The 20,594-nt window shown below is 35.0% G+C and overlaps 3 protein-coding genes across 5 annotated transcripts; all 3 read left to right on the forward strand.

Annotated features, from left to right (window-relative positions):
* The first annotated feature begins 69 nt into the window (after positions 1 to 69).
* LOC140825850 (phospholipid:diacylglycerol acyltransferase 1-like) lies at positions 70 to 6,191 on the forward strand. The gene is made up of 7 exons (XM_073187850.1): positions 70 to 877; positions 1,915 to 2,137; positions 2,579 to 2,862; positions 3,411 to 3,732; positions 4,244 to 4,503; positions 4,874 to 5,374; positions 5,872 to 6,191. Exons 1-6 carry the CDS (start codon positions 384 to 386, stop codon positions 5,355 to 5,357), a joined length of 2,067 nt encoding a protein of 688 aa, XP_073043951.1. The 5' UTR covers positions 70 to 383; the 3' UTR covers positions 5,358 to 5,374; positions 5,872 to 6,191.
* Positions 6,192 to 8,980: 2,789 nt separating this feature from the next.
* On the forward strand, positions 8,981 to 14,433 carry LOC140825851 (nuclear transcription factor Y subunit A-5-like). Of its 3 annotated transcripts, none has more exons than XM_073187851.1 (7): positions 8,981 to 9,160; positions 10,857 to 10,946; positions 11,039 to 11,135; positions 11,761 to 11,870; positions 11,955 to 12,020; positions 13,506 to 13,673; positions 13,773 to 14,433. In XM_073187851.1, the coding sequence occupies exons 3-7, from the start codon at positions 11,090 to 11,092 to the stop codon at positions 14,142 to 14,144; spliced, it is 762 nt and encodes a 253-aa protein (XP_073043952.1). In that variant the 5' UTR covers positions 8,981 to 9,160; positions 10,857 to 10,946; positions 11,039 to 11,089; the 3' UTR covers positions 14,145 to 14,433. The 3 variants fall into 3 exon arrangements, with proteins under 3 accessions (XP_073043952.1, XP_073043953.1, XP_073043954.1); XM_073187852.1 differs by having other exon boundaries at positions 10,857 to 10,908; XM_073187853.1 differs by lacking the exon at positions 10,857 to 10,946.
* Positions 14,434 to 15,380: 947 nt separating this feature from the next.
* LOC140825853 (PHD finger protein ALFIN-LIKE 4-like) lies at positions 15,381 to 19,737 on the forward strand. The gene is made up of 5 exons (XM_073187854.1): positions 15,381 to 15,607; positions 15,817 to 15,849; positions 16,825 to 17,053; positions 18,475 to 18,610; positions 19,235 to 19,737. Exons 1-5 carry the CDS (start codon positions 15,511 to 15,513, stop codon positions 19,490 to 19,492), a joined length of 753 nt encoding a protein of 250 aa, XP_073043955.1. The 5' UTR covers positions 15,381 to 15,510; the 3' UTR covers positions 19,493 to 19,737.
* The last annotated feature ends 857 nt before the right edge of the window (positions 19,738 to 20,594 follow it).

Consider the following 20,594-nt stretch of genomic DNA (forward strand, 5'->3'; position numbering starts at 1 on the left):
AGTGGTGTAGTGGTCCTGTCGTATCAGATTATCGCTCTCCACTGGAATATTCAATACCCAGCAACTTTCCGCCTCGCTCGTGGCAACCACTCGATAAAGACTACTACAACGTAGTTTATACATACTACATAGTAAGGATTAGGGCTTTCAATTAATATCTGATTCGTCAAATTACCTGAAAGGGATTTTGCTTTGGTTTTCAATTAGTTCTGATTGAAGAAATCAACAAAATATTCTGAACCCATATCTTGTATGCATGTAATTTTGTATTTTGGTTTGGGTCAGCTGAAAATGCTGTTGGAAGTGACCGGATTGCGTAAGAATTATTGCGACTGTGTGTTTTTGTAGATAGTTATCGATTATATTCATTCATTTGATGATAAATGCCTACGCTGAGACGCAGAAAAGGTTCTGGAGGGGATAATAAACCTCAGAATTCTAAACCGGGATTGAATGAAGACAAGGAGAGAAAGGGGGGTGATTCGGAACAAAGATCGAATTTTGATGTGAATTTGAATTCCAATTTGAACTATGGATCGAATAATTCTTCGGCGGAGAAATCGAGGAGGAGATGGAGCTGTGTGGACAGTTGCTGCTGGTTCATCGGGTGCATATGTTCGATGTGGTGGTTCTTGTTATTCTTGTACAATGCAATGCCAGCTTCGTTTCCGCAGTATGTAACGGAAGCGATCACAGGGCCATTGCCGGATCCTCCGGGTGTGAAGTTGGCCAAGGATGGATTGAGAGCTAAACATCCGGTGATTTTCGTCCCTGGGATTGTTACCGGGGGGTTGGAGTTGTGGGAAGGCCACGCCTGTGCCGAGGGGTTGTTCAGAAAGAGGCTCTGGGGTGGTACATTTGGTGAAGTCTACAAAAGGTATAAAGTTTCGTTACCTTATTCATGCTGCATGTAAGTTTGTGTGCTTATGGGTGTGAGTTCTGACATGGAGATTTTTAATATTTTGAAATTTATTTGTATTCCTTAGTTAAGTCTGTCTGTGCGTGTCAGAAAGGTCAGTCAATTACGAATGATTTGATTCATTATGGACGGGAAATAATAGCTTATTATTTCTTATAAACTGGTGGGAAATTTAAAAGGTGGGATGTTTGGCTTTTCTCTTGGTGGACATGGCATGAGCCGTGTTTCTTTTCTTTGCATATTTGGAATGATTTATTGAGCGGTAAATACTGTACTAAGTATTAAAGGTGGAAGTCTAATTGTGACTTTTGATGGCGGTTAGGTGTTTGCCGAGTCTGATGAAAGTTTCTAAACTGATAGTAGTGTTAGACAATGTCTTGCAGATTCTGAATGCAGCTTTGATTTTCCTGCTCTACTCTGTGATCAAATACTTGCTGATTTGGCACAAGTTTTTGTTTTTGTTTTTGCTTTTGGGGACCTTCGCTATGATATCTTAAGTAATGCTATGGAATATTCAGTGTTTCATCTGGTAAGAAATATCGAATATATCCATGAATACCAGACACTAAAGTAGATTAAAAATATTCAATTGAGCTCAATTGATACCAGGTTTCAATGATCCATGTACTTAGCCTGGAGGTCATGAGATCGAAACCTGGGGAGGCTTTGCCAGGGGGAGGAGTCCTGTGAGTAAGTGCAAGCTGGGCCGGGTCCAGGGACTGTGATTGCAGAGCCCATAAGCGGCAGGCCAGGGCCTTACAACAATGATACTATTTCTTTGGACAATTTGTATGCTCAAAATTATTGTATTAGACAGTAATACACATATCATGTTCCCTTGATTTTACGATACTTGCTTTGTTTTTTGAAGAGGCAATGGTAAGTCTATCATATATATTGACATTTTGATGTGTTTTAGATTTTCCTTGGTAAATTAAGCCACGTTAACAGTTATATTTTATGTTTTTCACTCTATACTTCCACCATCTATGCAGACCTTTGTGCTGGGTTGAACACATGTCATTGGATAATGAAACCGGATTGGACCCCCCTGGTATAAAAATCAGGCCCGTTTCTGGCCTTGTGGCAGCTGATTACTTTGCACCGGGTTATTTCGTTTGGGCTGTTTTGATTGCTAACTTGGCTCGAATTGGGTATGAAGACAAAAACATGTATATGGCTGCCTATGATTGGAGGATCTCATTCCAAAACACCGAGGTTTGCTACTTTCTTTGCCCAAGGTGCTTATAATTTTTTGAACTGTCAAATATAGTTAAAAGTTGAATTTTGAGAAAAAGGGTGTACCCCATGCATGAAAATTTGAAATCCTGCCATTTTTTTGTCTTGAAGGCATTTGAGCCGTATAATCTCACAATTGCAAGCAGAGAAAAGTTCTATCAAAAAAAAAAAAAATTGCAAGCAGAGGAAATGCTTCTACAACTTGAATCAACTATCCACGTATCATTTGAGCAGCTATTACTTTTTGCCTCTGCTATCTTTTCTTTAGATGCAAGAAATTTGTTATGAATTGTGAATCTTGTGACATTCATATACACGAGTGTTACACTGTATTTTTATGGCACCAACATATTTCATGATTTTTGGCCCTTCTCGATGATGCTTTTGTGAATCAGATATTTTTTTGGGCTAAATCACCAGGTTCGAGACCAAACTCTGAGCAGAATTAAAAGTAACATAGAGCTCATGGTAGCTACTAGTGGTGGCAAAAAGGTGGTGGTTGTACCACATTCAATGGGGGTTCTATATTTCTTGCATTTCATGAAATGGGTGGAGGCACCGGCGCCGATGGGTGGTGGTGGTGGACCAAATTGGTGCGCGGAGCATATAAAGGCTGTAATGAACATTGGAGGGCCTTTCCTGGGTGTTCCTAAAGCAGTTACAGGATTGTTCTCTGCAGAAGCTAAGGATATTGCGATTGCAAGGTTTGATGTTGAACATAATTGAGTGATTGGATATAGTCCATATTTGTAACTTTATTCATCTCTCTCTCTCAAATAGCTTTTCTTTCCTTAAAAAAATAATTATTGTTACCAGGATGCCTCTCCTTTTTAGTCTTATATAATTTATCATCTAAAAGAGCATCAGTATGCTCAAACCAAGGACGAAAGTGCGCCAAGCTCTAATTTACAATATTTCATCATACTGTCCAAAATTGTCAGGTGTCATCAGTATTTTATGCAGTTCGTTTCAACTGCCAATAAAGGAGCAGATTGTGGCTTCCTAGCTAGGATTTATTTGAGTTCAGATATTGTCTCTCTTTTCTTTTTGGAGTTTTATGGAAAAAAGGATACTAATATTTTATGGCCTTTAAATTTGCCGCTAGAAGAGCTTATCAGATGGGAGGGAGGGAGGGAGAGAGAGTGAGTGAGGTTTAATCAACTGTATTCCATGTGATTGCTCTCCAGCTAATTTGGAATAGGATTTGTGTGTATTTAGATTTCGATGTTTATCTTTTCTTTTGCTTATGCAGGGCTATAGCACCAGGTGTTCTGGACATGGATGTATTTGGATTCCAAACGTTACAGCATGTGATGCGAATGACTCGTACTTGGGACTCAACTATGTCGATGATACCAAAAGGCGGAGACACTATCTGGGGTGGTTTTGATTGGTCTCCAGAAGAAGGTCATGACTGTAGTTTGAAGAAAAAGAATGACAACGGCCAAACAACAGCTCACAACAGAACTGAGGATTTAGCCAATTCTTTTCACGCCAAGTATGGAAGAATAATATCATTTGGAAAGGACGTGTCTAATTTACATTCATCAGAAATTGAGCGAGTTGATTTTAGGGTAATGTTTCAACTACCATTTATTGAACAGTCTGAGAATATATTTGTATTGATTTATGTAGCAATTTCCCCTCTCACATTTTTCTATGCTAAATCATGTGTAAAAGGCAATTTTACCTATCATTTTCTTCAAACCGTCCATACCTGATCCTATTTTCTCCTCGTATTCTAGACGATTTGTTGCGTATATTCTATATCTTTGTCAAATGGTCTTCCTCGAGTACTCCTGTGTTAGAGTTTTAATACCTAATCGTGATCTGCATTTTCTGATAGACTTTTGCTTTAATCTTTCAGTGTCCGTTTCTCTGTTTAATAATGCCAGCATTCATCATATATACTCATCAGTGACTTATTATTATGAATAAAGATTCAACATTTAGGGCTGATGTGTTCCTAAATGTCACCCACCCTGCAGATGCTGACCTTATACCTTTAATAATTCAATGGTGAATTTCCATTATCTGAGTTGTTTTCTTTCTTCTTAATTCATTTTTAAGTTGTCTGATCTCTAGGATGCTATGAAGGGGAAGAATCTGGCGAACACTACCTGCCGTGACGTGTGGACAGAGTACCATGATATGGGCATTGGTGGTGTCAAAGCTATAGCTGACTATAAAGTCTACACTGCAGATTCAATCTTGGATATGCTTCAATTTGTTGCACCTAAGATGATGAAGCGTGGCAGTGCTCATTTTTCCTATGGAGTAGCTGATGATCTAGATGACAAAAGATATGATCATTACAAGTACTGGTCAAATCCTTTAGAAACAAAGTAAGCCTCTGACTCGACATATAATTGTATCTGTGTTGTTATTCCTTCCTTCACCCTCCACTGCCACTCCTGCCTACCAGCCTCTCCCAAGAATCATATAAATCCTGGTGAATGGGCATTTTTCATGTGCCATATATATGTGACTCCATATGACTCCATTTCTTCAGGAAGGGTGATGTATGTTCCCTTTCTTAACTATCAATGATTCTCAAGGACAAGTTCAATGCCCCGAGGAAAATATGAAAATTTAATAATTACCCACCATATTTAGTAATGCAGTATTCTTGTTCCAATTTTGTGTCGCCTACAAAGATTGGTTTGATATTTAAATCCACAGTTCTGGTCTTTACTGTCTCATTTTCTGATGCAGATTACCAAATGCCCCAAACATGGAAATTTTTTCAATGTATGGAGTAGGGATCCCTACAGAAAGAGCATATGTGTACAAGCTCAGTCCTGCTGCTGAGTGTTATATTCCTTTTCAAATTGACACTGCAGCAGAGGGTGGAGACAAAGGCCCTTGTCTGAAAGGAGGGGTATATTCAGTCAATGGAGATGAAACAGTCCCAGTTCTTAGTGCTGGCTTCATGTGTGCTAAAGGTTGGCGAGGAAAGACTAGATTCAATCCCTCTGGCATCCGTACATTTGTAAGGGAGTACAATCATGCCCCTCCCTCAACTCTTTTAGAGGGCAGAGGAACACAAAGTGGTGCTCATGTCGACATAATGGGAAACTTTGCCTTAATTGAAGATATCATAAAGGTAGCAGCAGGTGCCACAGGAGAAGATATAGGAGGAGATCAAGTACATTCTGATATTTTCAAATGGTCAGAAAGGATTAAGCTAAAGCTTTAAGAGTGTACTTTTTTAAGGTGTGTTGTTTCTTCTCTTTATCATTTTTATCCCATTGCTATTTTTTAAGCTTTTACCCACCTTAATTGTGGTTCAATTTGGCTTTCAAATGATTCTCTTGGCTCCATGGCATGATGGATTCCTCGTAGGAGGTAAAAACGACAGTATTGACTTGTCTACATGCTGCAGTTACCCGTGTAGACCGCAAGTGTTGTAGGGCAACAATTTTGTTTTCCTATCTAATTAAGTGGTAAAACATCGAAAATATGATATTTAAATTGCATTGTTAGCACATCTATAACTTTTGATGCGACAGTAAGTATTCAGTCCTAGAAAAGATTTTACATAAATTTGTGCACACTTACATGATCGTCACACGGTGAGCATCCCGTTCCAATCCAGTTCTCAACCCTGAGTTTCACACATTTATTGGCTTCAGTATCATTTCATAGTAGATGCTTCATTTTCTTCTTTAAAAGACAGATGTTTGAATCAACATTTGCTTCTGTTCACGCAGAATCTTGGGCTCAACTTGGAATGAAAAGCTCGTTCTCTCTTCCAGGCTCGGTCTACACGTTCACTCCTACCATGGCAGCCAATACTACGACAAAATAGCCCCTATACAATATTACAAAACAAGAAAGTGCTTAAAATGGCCCCAAGGATTCTGCGCTGACGGCCATTGTACAAGTATAGCTATAACTGGAAGCATGGATATTGGCATCAAAGTTTTGCACTTCTTTCATTCTTGTATGTGCTCGCTCTCCTTTTACATCATCAGAAATTTTGTGCATTTTTTAATGTTCCGATATAAAGTTTTCTTTATATTTTTCTTTCTATTCGTATACTTTTATCGCCGGTTATTATGTCCTTTATGCTAGCAGAAGGGTATTATATTGCTACCCTTGATTCATGTCTCTTTTATTAAAAGGCTAACTAGAATATTTGTATAATGCTTGTACATTACATGGTTAGAAAATGACATCCCTCGACTAGTTTTAAAAATATATGTTTTTTTTTTTAAATTTATAAATGTATTCTGTACATTTCGAATTTTATGACTTTTCTATATTTGTTTAATTCCATTTAATGCGATAAAGATAAGAGTTAATTGAACGAGCCTGAAATATAATCATAAATTAATTTCTCTTGGGTGGCATGTGATGTATACATTTAACTAAAAAAAGTATCTACATTAAAACTTTTTTATATGTATAATTTACAGATTATATTAAAATTTATAAAATGGTAGAGTTTATTATATATATATATATATACACGTATATGTGAACAAGTAATGTGTGCATACATAATAAACTTTTTATGTTAAATAATGTTTATGTGAAAGATTATATTAAAATAGAAAAGTTAAAAAATATTTTTGAACAACTATTTTTATGTTAAAGAGTGGTGTGATCATCTTAAAATTTCGAAATATAGATAAAAATAGTTGTTCGAAAATAAATATTATAAAAAGTTATAGTGTTCTATAATATAATAATAAAGTTTCGATGAAAAGTGATATGGACATTTAAAGTTGGAAAATCTTGACTCGAGTATTCCGGGCTAGGTATTATCCTAACGATAATTTCCTCAGGCGAATCTCGGAGGCAATCCAAGTTATGTTCGGAGGAATATTATAGCATCGCAGGAGCCATTCAGGGAGGCCATCCTTTGCCCATTAGCCAGAAATGTGTGGTGATTTTCTCCGTTGGGACATGACCTTGGGACTGTAAAGTACTCCATGCAAAGCTGGTGGAATGATGTTATATCCGTAAAAAATCAAAAAGAGATGGAAACAGCAGCAATGTTAAGCCGGAGCATCTGGAAGAATAGTTTCGAAGTTGTGTGAAATCGAAAGAGCATTTCCCAGCAGAGACGTGATTGTTCGATACGCCATGCACCTCGCGCTTGATCTATGGAATACAACTAACGAACTCCATGTATCTTCGCCTGAATCGCAAAGGCAATGGAGAAAACGGCTGAAAGGCTCCGTTAATGCAGCTATTTTTGGTATGCAGGATATGGATGCATGCTCAAAGACTCACAAGGGTCGGTAATAACTGCAATGTACGGCAGAACACGCTCATTCACCCCTAGTAGCCAAAGCTCTGGGCGTCGAGAATCCCTTACTTAGCTGGCTCAAGGCCTACAAATATAATACATGATTGTTGAATCAGATGCCAAGTGAATAAACAAGTGGACTCACAGAGAAAACACGAGCCAAGAAGTGGAAGCGTCGACTGGAGACGATTTAATTACTTACATGGATTTGTTTTCAATTTCATCCATTTTCTATTTTAATTAATGCACGGTTGTTTTAACGTAAATTTTGAGAGGTTAATTTCAAGTTCATCAACCATGCACCCACATGTAATGAATGATAAATGTCTACATTTAGATGCATATGATGTACTAAGAACATGATTGGTATTAATGAATGAAATAAGTTATGAATTTAATCAATCCTAGAATGAAATTAATATATGAATGAAATGATAATTATATTTTATTTTAACGAATGATACCGAAAGAAATGAAAAATGAATATCATATTAAGTTGCATGTTTTCAACTTAAATTAAGTTGCATGTTCTTAGAATCATATATCTTATATATGTGAATTATTGCGCCGTGTATGAAATATGAAGTATTGGGTTAGCTTTCCGTATCAAACTTCGTCGGTCAGAAATTAAAGAAGTGGATTAATTAATGGATCACCATGTATATGGGTTTTTGATTTTTCCTGACTATGTCTGTGTTTTGAAAGCTAAATAATTGATTTTCGTAAAGTTGATAGATTAGACATATGTAAACTTTTGTGTATAATTTTTAATTTTAATACGTCTTTTATTTTAATAGATTTAATGGTTAATTTTGTTCTCTAAAAATAAATAATGTAGCCAAAAAATGCATTCAAATTAACAGCCACATAAAAATTATAGTAATGATTTTTTTATAAAATTTTAAAAAAATTATCATATTTTAAATTTGAATTAATTCCATCCAACTTCTATTCCGCTTTTAAATTTTGATAGCGAATATTATAAGACTTTTTAAAATTTCACAAAAGTTTATTTTAAATATCATCGGATTTCTATGGAATCTATAGATTCAATAAATTCACAAATTCATTAAAATCGGTTTAATTTCCTAGATTGAATATTTCCCATATCAATGCTTCCTCAAATACTAATCAAGATGTCATTGAAGCATAAAAAATGTGCTTAATTAATTACGAGTGGAGAAATAATAAATATTTGCATCAAAAAATTTATTTAAATAAAATTTGTACGTTTGATTTTTATTTAAGTAGAAATCTATTTTCTCACATTTTTAGCAATTCTCTTTTCTCATTTAGTACCACATAATGGTACTAAAATAAGTGAACTTTGACAAGATATCGAAAAACTTGGTTAATTAAAAAATATTTGATGGGGTACTACCATAAATGAACTTTGACAAGATATCGAAAATAACGTTAATTTAAAAATATTTTATTTGCAATATACATTACAATTATATAATATTATGATGCATTAATGGTGCAGATGGGCAGTTGTGTTTGTATTTATTATCAATATTTTTTGTATCCAACTCCATATTTTAATTACAGAATATATTTTAAAGTATAGTATTTTAGCAGGAGAAGACAAGAACCGGAGAGGGGGAGCCACTGAATAAAAAAGGAATCTTTTGTTGGAACTGAATAGTTTGGGAGGGCGTTTGAAGAAGAGGGGACGTGCCCAATTTCATCCCAACAGTCGTGTTCTTGGTTTCTTCAAGTTCTGTCAGCAGGTCACCAAGGTCCACCTTTCTCTCATTTCCCTTTCACTACCCATTTATATACATATATGCGTGTGCATCCTTTTTCAAGTTTTTACATGTAGACAGAGAGAGAAATGTTCTTGGTTTCTGTCCTTTTTTCATATCAAAAGTTGCTAACTTTATGAAGGGTTTCTTGTGTTTGTTGGGTACTTTGGATCATTTCCACACTTCTGAAAGCTGTGTGCATATATATGTGTGCACTTTAAAAATGTGATGGTTGTTTGGGTTTATGATGTGTGTGTGGGTTTGGATTGGGATTCTTGAATGCATGTGGAATTTGGGGTGATTTGGATGAAATCTTCGACTTTGTTTGCTTTAGTTTAAATGCAGAGTCGGTACTTTACTTTCTTGGATTTACTTTGTAGAGGGAAAATGGGCTCTGGGTTTTGATTTCTCATATCTAATCTAAGCATTGATAGTTAATAATTGGATGCATGCCCATTTTGAGATGGTGGAGTAACATTTTTTGAGAGAGAATGAATACAAGTTTAAACTGAGAACTATTTATGCTTCATAGGCTCTGAGTATTCTGCTTTTAAATACTCCTGGATTCTTCTGAAATTATTTCAGAGGGTGAGTTCGCTTCGGAATTTCTTCTGAAATTATTATCATAGAGGGCGATGTTGTGTGCTTGTCGTTCGTGTGCTTATTTGGTTCCATTTTGTTACATTACAATATGCATGATTTCTCCTTTCTTTTGGTTGTACAGGGTGTTCTTGGATTTTAGAGTGTTGTTTGTTATGTGATATTTTGAATCTGGAATTTTCTATCCAAAAACTTACCATTCGTTACATTTCAATATCAGAAAACAATTTTTCCTGAAAGTTCAACAGTAGTTTTACATCACATTTACCACATTTTCCATGTGATTGGTTTAGTTTGACTTGACCAAGTTTGGTGGGAATTCGCCCAATTTTTTTTAATATTCAGGAACTTGCAAGATGCTTAGTATATTTTACTCATGGATGTTGAATTGAGATAATGTTAATGTTAATTTTTTTCCTGTCGAAGTTTATCGAATTAGCCCCATTTAAATGCTAGAGAGAGGGACCATTTGAGTTGGTAATTAGTTCTTGTTTGGTGACTTCTTCAATTAATTACATACCAACCTTGTACGTAGAAAGCTAACCTACTTCTCTATGGGATTGATTTAGTGCATTGTTTTTAATCAAAATGAAATAGACTAGTAGCTCTTAATTTAACCTATGTTATCGTCTATTGAATTTAAGTGTTTATGTTGAAGATCCTGTTGATTAGAGTCCTCTTTTTCGTGGTCTTGGGACGGTAATCATTAATGCGAAATTTAAACTTGAGAAAGTTGCTATCGTCAGGCCAATATCGTAAGTATTTGTATGCACAGCTATATATATAAACTAGGATGGTGATATTTTTGTAGGGGAAGGGCATAGTACATATAATACTAACATTTCTTGCAAAATTATTGTGTCAATGAACACTAATGGATCTGTATAGCATGGAGGAAACCCCTGATTCTTGAGTCTTTTCTGCACTGGTGCATCCTTTTTCGTGTGGTGCTTTTTATGTTTCTGGATGTGTATCTTGTGATTTTGTGTTAGCATGTGCTATGAATTCTGCACTCGTTTGCCACTGTCTATTATATGAGACGAATGATTCATTTGGCCAAGTTTATTGACATTCTCTTTTATTCAAGCAGGTAAAGCGAATAAGCGTATGGATTTTGAATCGGAATTTAGCTACTTCATCAAGTAATTCGTCTATGAATTCAACACTCACCCGATAAAGTGTCAGAGAACCTTAAATTTTAATGCCAGAATTCATTATTAATTAATTTATTTATATTTTGAATTTGCAATAAAATATTGTTCCGTCTTCCAGACTGTATCAGAAGACCTTTAATACTAGCACTCTACCTTAACTTATTCTTCCATGGAAAATATAAGTTCTCAAGATCACTCTGCATCATCCGACTCTGGTAATGGTACCTCGAGCTATTCTAATTTCATTCTTTTATTTGTTTTCCATTTTACTCTTTCATTCTTGGGTTCAGATCTATTTTAATAATTATTATCTTGCTATTGACTATCGGTGGTTTGGCTTCCAAGCCCCCATGTTTTCTCTAGAGCTTGTTTTTGTATTTTCCATAGTTATGATCTTTTCTGGATTATTTTACTAGTTGAAGGCACCTTGTTTGTGTAATGAGTTAATTACAGTTGGTTTTTTTATAATGTTGCCTCTCATTTTGTGAGGAAATAAATTGATAACGAGCATTGTTTGAGGGAGGGTCAAGTGACCCCTCTCAACTTTCAAACATTGATTTTTTTGCTTATAATTTTTTCTTTAAAAAATATAAACTAAATTTAGTTTTAGCCACCTGCCTATAAATTTAAAATTTGAAACTTTACTCCTGTTGGCCTTGGGTCCTAGCTTTCCCGTGATAAAAGCCATCTGTTTTCATTTGTCATCTGATTCGGTAGGAATCAGTTGCCAAGGCTTTGGACATGCATGTATTGTCTTGTAAATTTTTTGTCAAACTCTTGACGGTTTTTTGTTTCTTTTTTCATGATCAATGAAACTTGTTTATCAATCATTTGATTTAGTACATGATGAAAACTACGGGAGACAAATAAACTACATGAAGCCTGCTTTGTTGCTGTGTGATCCCAACTTTTCCACCAATACTTCTCTAGTGGGTATAAATCAATCAATGGTAAGATACCGTCTCGTACCTTTGCTTCGAATTTCTAGTTTGATAACCAATTATGATTGATCACACTGTCTTGATTCTGTCCAGATTCCGTATTGTTATCCTGATCCTTACGTTGGTGGGTTCTTTACCGCCTACAGCCCTCATACAATGGTGAGTTAGCTTTCACTTCTTAGTAATTTCATTAATATAAAAATCCTTCGATCTTGAAATTAGTTCACCAAAATATACATTTGATGTTTCTACTTCAACCTTTTTAAAAAACTAACATGAAGTATGTGCGGACTGAAACAAATTTTTCTAAAAATATATATCCAAACACAAGATAACCTAAAAATAAACCCGATTATAGATTTTATCAGTGCATAAATCATAATTTACATAAATGAAACACATTAAAGACAAATAATTATCAATTTAAAATCATGACTAATTCATCAAAACAATTTCAAAACTAATGAAATAGTAATATTGATAGTAAAATATAACACATAATATTCAATTTAAATAATATTTAACCTCATACGGAATTTTTCTACATTTTGTTTTTAAAATTCTATATAACGGATAATTAATTTTATATCAGAATCGATCTTTTGTGAAATAACATTGATGACTATTAATTTTTTGTTAAATACAGTTTTAAAATAATAAATAAATCAACATATGTAATGAAATACACATTCAAATAAGATTATACGATTAATCTCAAATAAAATCAGATAAACTCATACAATAATTATTAAATATAGATTTTATACTACTGGTATGATTTTCACCGTTAAATTTGAAATATAATCAATATGTGAGACGATGAAACCAATTGTCTAGCAATTATGCCGTAAAATTTATATTATGAGAGCTGATTTTGGAACTAAAACAAGAAATGATAGAAAAGATTTTAGTTCTGATTTAGGTTCCACCGTTCTTGAAAACCATGGTCTGTTTTACCTTTAGATCCTTAATGTTTAAATCTTAAACAATCTTAGTAGATGTTTCAAATACTACCAATTTTTTTGTATTGAATCTATAAATTTGTCATATATATAATTTTTAAAAAATTGCTACTAAAATCTTTAAATATCTTATTATATTTAAACTCTTCGAATTTTTCTTAGTGGTTTTATATTTTATGAGATTATTAATATATTAACATTCATAATTGTTGACATAAATTCTCCTAAATAATTTATTAAACTCTTTACTTTCAATTTTTGTTAAAAAACCATAAAGTTGTATGAAACTTCATATTTTCGTATTATTCTATATTTATAATGTTATTCAATTATTGCATATATTGTTAATTTTTTCATATATCTTATTTTGATACTATAATTTATTACTTAATTAGAAATTGTACTAAAACTATTATTACAAAATTACATTAAAATCATAAAAAACATGTAGATATATATATAGATATACATTCCTTCGCTATCTATTGTATTCAAAAACATATAGCTAGCTGTTTTCACTTCGTATTTGGAATTAAATATCAAGTGTTCTATTTGTTATATTCAAACATAAAAACGATTTTAATTTATATTAAAACTCATTCTTGATATATTCGTTTACTTAAGTGACTGTTACTTTTGGATTTCTCTCTTTCTTATGTAATAATTCTGAAACACTCGACAGATTCAGCAACATGTGACAGGGGCGACCTCTGGTCGAGTTCCGTTGCCTGTAAATCTTCCTGAGGATGGCCCCATATACGTCAATGCTAAACAATATAATGGAATACTTCGAAGGCGACAGATCCGTGCAAAACTCGAGGCTCAAAACAAACTCGTCAAAACGAGGAAAGTACGTTCTGCATATCAACAATGCTGAGTAAGATCAGCAAGCTTACTTTCCGATGGCAGAAATGAAAACTAATGCTTACCATTGATAAATAAAATGCAGCCATATCTGCACGAATCTCGCCATGTGCATGCACTAAATCGAGTCCGTGGCTCTGGTGGACGTTTCCTCAGCACGAAAAAGCCTCAGCAGTCGAACATTCATTCCACTCCCAGCTCACAGAATGCTCAGGACTCGCTTCATTTCAATCAGAATGAGGAGTTTCTGACAGGAGATACTCGTTTATTTGAAGCTAGCAAGAGAAACTTACCTCCTATCTCTGATAGGACAAGCATCTCACAAGCAGAAAGTCCGTTCTCAAACATACCAAGCCATGTTCCGGTTTCCATTCAAGGCGGTGGTGGCAGTGGCCTAGTTTATAACGGAAATCGGCACTATGCTTCCATTGTCCACTGTCCAGTGAGGAGTCTATGAACAAGGATTCTTCCGGCCGCGCAATTCATCCTTGGCTTTGTAACTCTAGCTCTTCCAGCAGGTTTGTGGTATAAAACACATCACAAAGTTGCTCTTTGTACTGAAAAGACGGTCGTCCAGGTTTCTTGATCTGTTTTTCCTGGGATTTATGTCTGAATCTGTTTTATATATGTGCTTAGATGTAACTTAACTTTCTTCTCAATGATTTCCTGTCATATTTTACCCATATACGTGATGGGCTCTCTTTTTCTATTTAAAATGGAACTGCCTGTGACTGAATTTCAAGAATCTGCTTTCTTTAATGCATTGCTTTTTGAATATCTTAAGGACATAATTTGTTAAAATTATATGTAAAAATTAAGTATTTTCATATTAGCATGCAGGTTCTTCTTGCGTGATATAAACCCTCTCCTGTGTTCTTCCATATCCGTGAGGCTTCATAGATTCATCGTTTACCAGTGTCATTTCTTGCTTCATATGTCTCAAGGATCTTTGATTACATCCAGGGACGGAGCTACGGCTTTTCCATCGGGGGACGAAATCGAATTTTTCATATATAGTTAATGGGTAAAATATCTATAAAAAAACGTATGCAAAACCAAATATAGCTAGCGTGATGAAGGGAACACAAGTCTAGACTTGATATGCAAAATCGAATATCAAACAATTCAGTTACATGAAAAATAGCTATGGGTAACCAGGCTGGCTAAACTATGGCCTTTGGCCAAATATTTTACAATTCATTAGCTAATTCTTTCATTGGTTACTATTTACCAACTTCGACTTCAATTGATTCTTGAATGTTATGTCTGCTTCTCCCGACCTCCGAAAATGTTAATTTTTCTTATTCACTGTCTTTTAAAACAGATTTTCTATTAACCAAAATGAATTAAAAATCCATAAATATTTGAAACATAAAAATTCAAAGTACATGCATTTGATTTTGTATATATTAATGTAGTTTAGTTGTTGTTAATATTTTTTGATGGATTTATTTGTTTTCAAGATTAGACATGAAATTGAGATTCTAAATTTCATTGTACTAAGTTATATTTATATCGTCTCATTATATTTCTTATTTATTTGTGAATTTTATTAAAAATATAATTTATTATAATATCATAGATTTATTAACTAAAATAAAATAGAGCAAGGGCATAATAGTATTTGTGGCCTTCTGAATTAATTTGGCAGGTCGTTATCAGGTCATACTATAAAAGACCCCGCAGAACGGATAAAATTTCAGTAATGCCCTCAAAGTTTCCCCCTTTTTCTCCCCCCTCCCTTCTCCGGATCCCCGGTCATTTTTGAAAGGATTGGTGGAAGAACACACACTACAGTGCGCTTGTGCGTGTACGGAGGAGACATGGACGGAGGCGCGCATAATGTTCCTCGCACGGTTGAGGATGTTTTCAGAGAGTTCAAAGGCCGGCGGAATGGCCTGATCAAAGCTCTAACCACTGGTATCGTTTCTCGTTCATTCTCCATTTCGTACGATTTTCCTGCGACGATGTGTGTAGTGGACTACGTGGTGTGTGCTTTTTGTGTATATTTTGGTCTCCGGTTGAGGTTTATACGGTTTAGGGTTTTTACTCGTTCAATTGTTTGTGCTTCTTTTTAGTTGCTATGACTCAATTTGGGGGCTTATTTCTTGTTTTTTCCCCTTTTTCAGACGTCGGAGATTTTTTCCAGCAGTGCGATCCTGGTGAGACGGGGTCTCTTTTACTATATTTTCTTATTGTTCCTCTTGTTTGTTTGTTTTTCTTTGCCGCTGTTTTTTCTTGCCTTGCATGACCGCAGAATTTCGTTTTTTTTCGCTTGTGATTTTATGCATTTTGGGGAGCTCTTTTGGTGTGATAAGTTTAGTGGTTAGTAGTTCGAGTGTTTTGGTTGTCTTTATACAGAGTTATCACTTCAATTAGGGTTTTGGGTCTGTACTTCGTGGATAAGATCAAAAATTGTCTCCCTTAAGTGATGGGAGATAGCGGTTGGAGCGTGGCATTAAGAATGTAGCAAATTGCGGTACTGGAGGGTGGTAAATAAAAAGTTTGGCTTGGGTTTGCGTCTGGGAATTTTCGGGATACTCCCCGGCAAATACCTTTTGGCTACACTAACTTCCTTATCAACATTTTCTTGATTATTCGGTAATAATCAACGCAAAGGGTCAGTATCTACTATTTAGGCCATGCTTTATTCTTGGTTGATGGTGGGTGGAGATTTTTATCCTCGACTTGAATAATTACTACTTAAATGCATGCTCATGAGTTACTTCATTTTTGCCACGTGTTACTGTCCTCACTTCAGAGATTTTTCCTCCCAATTGTTGTAACTCCTCCATACAGTTGTTTATTCCTGACTAGCAGGTATTTATTGTGTGTTAAACTTCATTAATATATTAGTTAATATATAGCAGTTAGTTATGCTTAGTGGTATGCAAGTTTGTTAAAATAAAAACAGAGTGCGTTAGTTCGTTAGTTGTGTATATATACTACTTTTGTCACTTTTTTATGGTTAAATCACTATCAATGAGAATACATAGATTTTCTCTAATATTCATCTTCAACATTGTGGGTTGTCTGTGCGTTGTTCTATACTAAGCTGTTGATGTGAAATTCTGCTATTTGAAAGTATTTGTTGTAATCTAAATGATATGGTATCTGTTGACATGGAAATTATGCAGAGAAAGAAAATCTTTGCCTTTATGGATTTCCTAATGAACTATGGGAAGTTAATTTACCTGCTGAGGAGGTTCCTCCTGAGCTTCCAGAACCTGCCCTAGGTATAAATTTTGCCAGGGATGGTATGCAAGAGAAAGACTGGTTGGCTCTTGTTGCTGTTCACAGTGATGCGTGGCTTCTATCTATCACTTTCTATATCGGTGCTAGATATGGTTTTGATAAAGCTGACAGGTAGGTTTTGATTAAACTTTAAATTCTTATGTTTTTCCATTTGTTGTCCAAGATAATGTCATTATTTTGTGCTGTGTTTCCGTGCAGAAATGTACAGGTATAGATTTAGGGTTCATTGAGTTTTGTTTGGGTGCAATATCTCTATGTCCTTCTAATTTATAGACATAAGTTTTCCCATGATTTCCACGTTCTTTCCCAATCATTTGTTACCCTCCCTTCAATATAAGGTAGTTATTTGACATAAATTACATGCTTGATATATTTGACCAAATTACCTGTTTGTTTTCTCTTTCTATTCTACATATGATTTTCATACGGAAATCCAGTAGGTCACACATTAGTTTTTAGTATTATTATTAGAATATATGAATTGGTGGACTAGCTAATTAACAGGGCAAGTTATGGTATATTCGTAATTATGTTTTAGGTTCCATATTTAAGTAAGAGGTTCTAAGATATGGTCAAACCGTCAGTTTAACATTTACATTGGTTCGGACATAGTTGTAAAAGGCACGTGCCTAGCTCGCCTGAGGCATGGGTCACAACCTTACGCCTAGGAGGTGTCTTGGACGCAACCGTACGCCTAGGAGGTGTCCTGGACGCAGCCCTTTAGAAAGGTAATGGGGGGCAAGACTACAAGTTGCGCCCGAAGCGCAGTGCGGCCCACTTCTGGTATCACTAGTTAAAAAACATAAAACCCGATGTCTTAAGTGCCAAGGCCCAGCCCAATATTTGTTTATTGTTAAAAAAAAAGCTTAAGCACAGTACACATTCACCGGGATTTACAAGCCTTTCCTAAAACCTTGCAATTAACTCTTCCTTTCCTGAAAAACCACAGCCGCAACTAATTCCCCAATCTGCATTTAGTTCCCACCGTACAATTGAAATTAATTTACATGTGCATCTGTTTTTGCACCGAAGACCTCAAAAAAATATAATTTCGGTGCCTAATCCTTTATCAACCGCAAATCGTTAACATTAGTAAATATAGAGAGGTTTAGTGATTTAGATGGTTGAAATTATTTTTTTATTTATGTCAAGTATTACTAATTAGCTTGTGATTTATATAATTATTCAATAGCTTGTGAAATATAATTTTTGTTGCTGTTAATATTAACATTGTTGTAAAATGCACTTCATAAATACACATTCTAAAAAAATTCGATTGATGTGACTCACTTCGAATAAGGCTTCATGACACCCTTTCGCCTTACTAGTGCCACTTGCGCCCTAAATAACAATGAGTTTGAATGGGTCCGAAGTTAGTACGGAATGTCATATATTCTAATTGCCTAATTCCTATTTCCGACTAATTTTGAGTAACTGGCTTGCGATGTCATTTGTGAACTATAACTTTCAGATTATTGTTTGATCTTTTGCTCTTTTGTTGTTATTTTATTTTTATTTGTTTCTGGATGCAGAAAACGCCTATTCAATATGATAAATGATCTCCCGACAATATTCGAAGTCGTAACAGGAGTTGCGAAGAAGCAAGTGAAGGACAAACCATCTGTCTCAAACCATAGTGGCAGTAAATCTAAGTCAACCCCAAAAGTGGTATGGAAGTCATATGCATACTGTTATGAAAACGTTAAATTTTTCATACATCCATTTTATGTTTGCAATATTTTCCTATATTTTGTATATTATAATCATGTAACAAGTCTAGATTTGGCCAAGACAGATGAAATTTGCTATGTAGGCAGGAAACTGATTTCCTATTACTTTTCTGGCCAAGCTCCTCTCCTCTGAACTGTCCCTCCATGATTATTAAGTTTGACTAATTTGCATACAAGTGCACAACATTTAAGGCATGCTGACGGATCATGTTTACTGCATCCTCTTAGAGGTTAAAACTCAAAAGGCGTGACGAACTAAGCTCCAGCAACCCAGCTTTACTGTTTCATATGGGGTTTTTTAAATTGTTTGGAAATTGTTGGCATGGTTGTCACTTTTCTTACTCCACGTTGATTCTCGTGCTGTTATTTGTAGATAATTTCTTTGCAATATTCTGTCATTTTACCATGTAGTACCATGACATTTTGGTATTGAAGTTCACGCGTGCTATCCAAAACACTTATTTTGCTCTCAATAAATATTTCTTGAAGCCGTGAACTCTTTCTTCTGGTGTTTGACCTTTTTTATTATTATCTAATGGAACTAATGGGTTTTAAATCTTAGGCCAAAATCTCCAAATCAGAAGTAAAGGATGAGGACGAAGATGACGGATTGGATGAAGTTGAAGAAGATGAAGAAGACCACGGTGAAACCTTATGTGGCGCATGTGGAGAGAACTATGCCTCTGACGAATTCTGGATCTGCTGTGACTTATGCGAGAGATGGTTCCATGGCAAGTGTGTCAAGATCACTCCTGCAAGAGCTGAGCACATCAAGCAGTACAAATGCCCGACGTGTAGTAATAAAAGATCACGCCCTTGATAAGTGCCAGAACATGCTCTATTCACCTTTCTTTGAACTGTATCTTCATGGGCACAACTAAACTTGTTGTTGGTCCATTCTTCCTTCGTGTCAGGTGCTTGGTAGATACAATGGTTTGTTTCTTCTTGTTTCTTTGGATAATTTAGCTACTCTTCTAAGTCTTGTTTTCAGTCCAATTGTTCGATGTAGAGATAGATAGTCTGTAACTTGTATCTTCAATGTTAATTTGTCGGGTTCTGTAGCAATCTCCTGAATACCGATAATCCCTAATTTATCGTGCTATGCATCCCTGAGCCCTAAGAATTAAGTGATGCGGCCCAACGAAACCGGGGATGACCGCAAATCTCAACGTCCAACTGACTGCGGGGCCAAAATCGGGACACAATAAAAAAAAAAACTAGAGATATATAATTGGAAAAATTTTAGAGACAAAATTGAGAAAAAAAAAAACGGGAAATTTGGCTTCAGTCTCCAGCCGTCTTTTTTCTCTTGTTTTCAGTCCCTAGGTCACTTTTTTTAGTACCACATTTCCACATGAAGTGTACCACATTTCCACATGAAGTGTACCACATTTGTATAAATAGTACCATAATTTTATGGGGTAGGGAGTGAATGCAAGAAATATTATGAGTGGGGATTTTGAAATAACTTCCACCAAAAAAAAGGCAAACTATAAGGATATAGTTGTGAATTATATACATGTTTTTTCTGGCTACGGTGATGTAGTCCAGTCCAATTTGTGTTGATGTAGTCTAGACGTGGAATAGTTGGAAGCTCGAAATCTAACTTGTAAACAATTTTTTTAAAATGTCTATGGCATTCATGGAGATTATTTTTGAAATATTGACTCATTCTCCAAATGTATTTCAAAATTTTCTTTATGGTTAGTTTCTCAACCCTTTTCAAGGGGCAATCGTCGTGCAATAATGCAGACGGGCCCCGTGCGGGTTCCTTATGTGCGATTAAGTTTACCTCCAACTTTATTTTTTAAATATTGTTTTTTTTGAATTTTTTTTTTAAATTATTAAATTTAACAATAAGACAATTTTTTTAAAATATTTTGGTCGTTTTAGATCTATGATCATGATTATTTTAGCTTTTA

Source organism: Primulina eburnea, chromosome 3 (genome assembly GCF_022965805.1).
Source record: "Primulina eburnea isolate SZY01 chromosome 3, ASM2296580v1, whole genome shotgun sequence".
Lineage (NCBI taxonomy): Eukaryota > Viridiplantae > Streptophyta > Magnoliopsida > Lamiales > Gesneriaceae > Primulina > Primulina eburnea.

Excerpts from the sequence above, each read along its gene's own strand:
- LOC140825853 (XM_073187854.1), top strand. The coding sequence starts at position 15,511 with ATGGACGGAGGCGCGCATAATGTTCCTCGCACGGTTGAGGATGTTTTC. Across the intron at positions 15,850-16,824 it reads TTTCCAGCAGTGCGATCCTG|AGAAAGAAAATCTTTGCCTT; the intron begins GTGAGACGGGGT and ends GAAATTATGCAG. Across the intron at positions 17,054-18,474 it reads GGTTTTGATAAAGCTGACAG|AAAACGCCTATTCAATATGA; the intron begins GTAGGTTTTGAT and ends TTCTGGATGCAG.
- LOC140825851 (XM_073187851.1), top strand. The coding sequence starts at position 11,090 with ATGGAAAATATAAGTTCTCAAGATCACTCTGCATCATCCGACTCTG. Across the intron at positions 12,021-13,505 it reads CCTACAGCCCTCATACAATG|ATTCAGCAACATGTGACAGG; the intron begins GTGAGTTAGCTT and ends AACACTCGACAG. Across the intron at positions 13,674-13,772 it reads AACTCGTCAAAACGAGGAAA|CCATATCTGCACGAATCTCG; the intron begins GTACGTTCTGCA and ends AATAAAATGCAG.
- LOC140825850 (XM_073187850.1), top strand. The coding sequence starts at position 384 with ATGCCTACGCTGAGACGCAGAAAAGGTTCTGGAGGGGATAATAAACCT. Across the intron at positions 878-1,914 it reads TTTGGTGAAGTCTACAAAAG|ACCTTTGTGCTGGGTTGAAC; the intron begins GTATAAAGTTTC and ends CCATCTATGCAG. Across the intron at positions 4,504-4,873 it reads TCAAATCCTTTAGAAACAAA|ATTACCAAATGCCCCAAACA; the intron begins GTAAGCCTCTGA and ends TTTCTGATGCAG.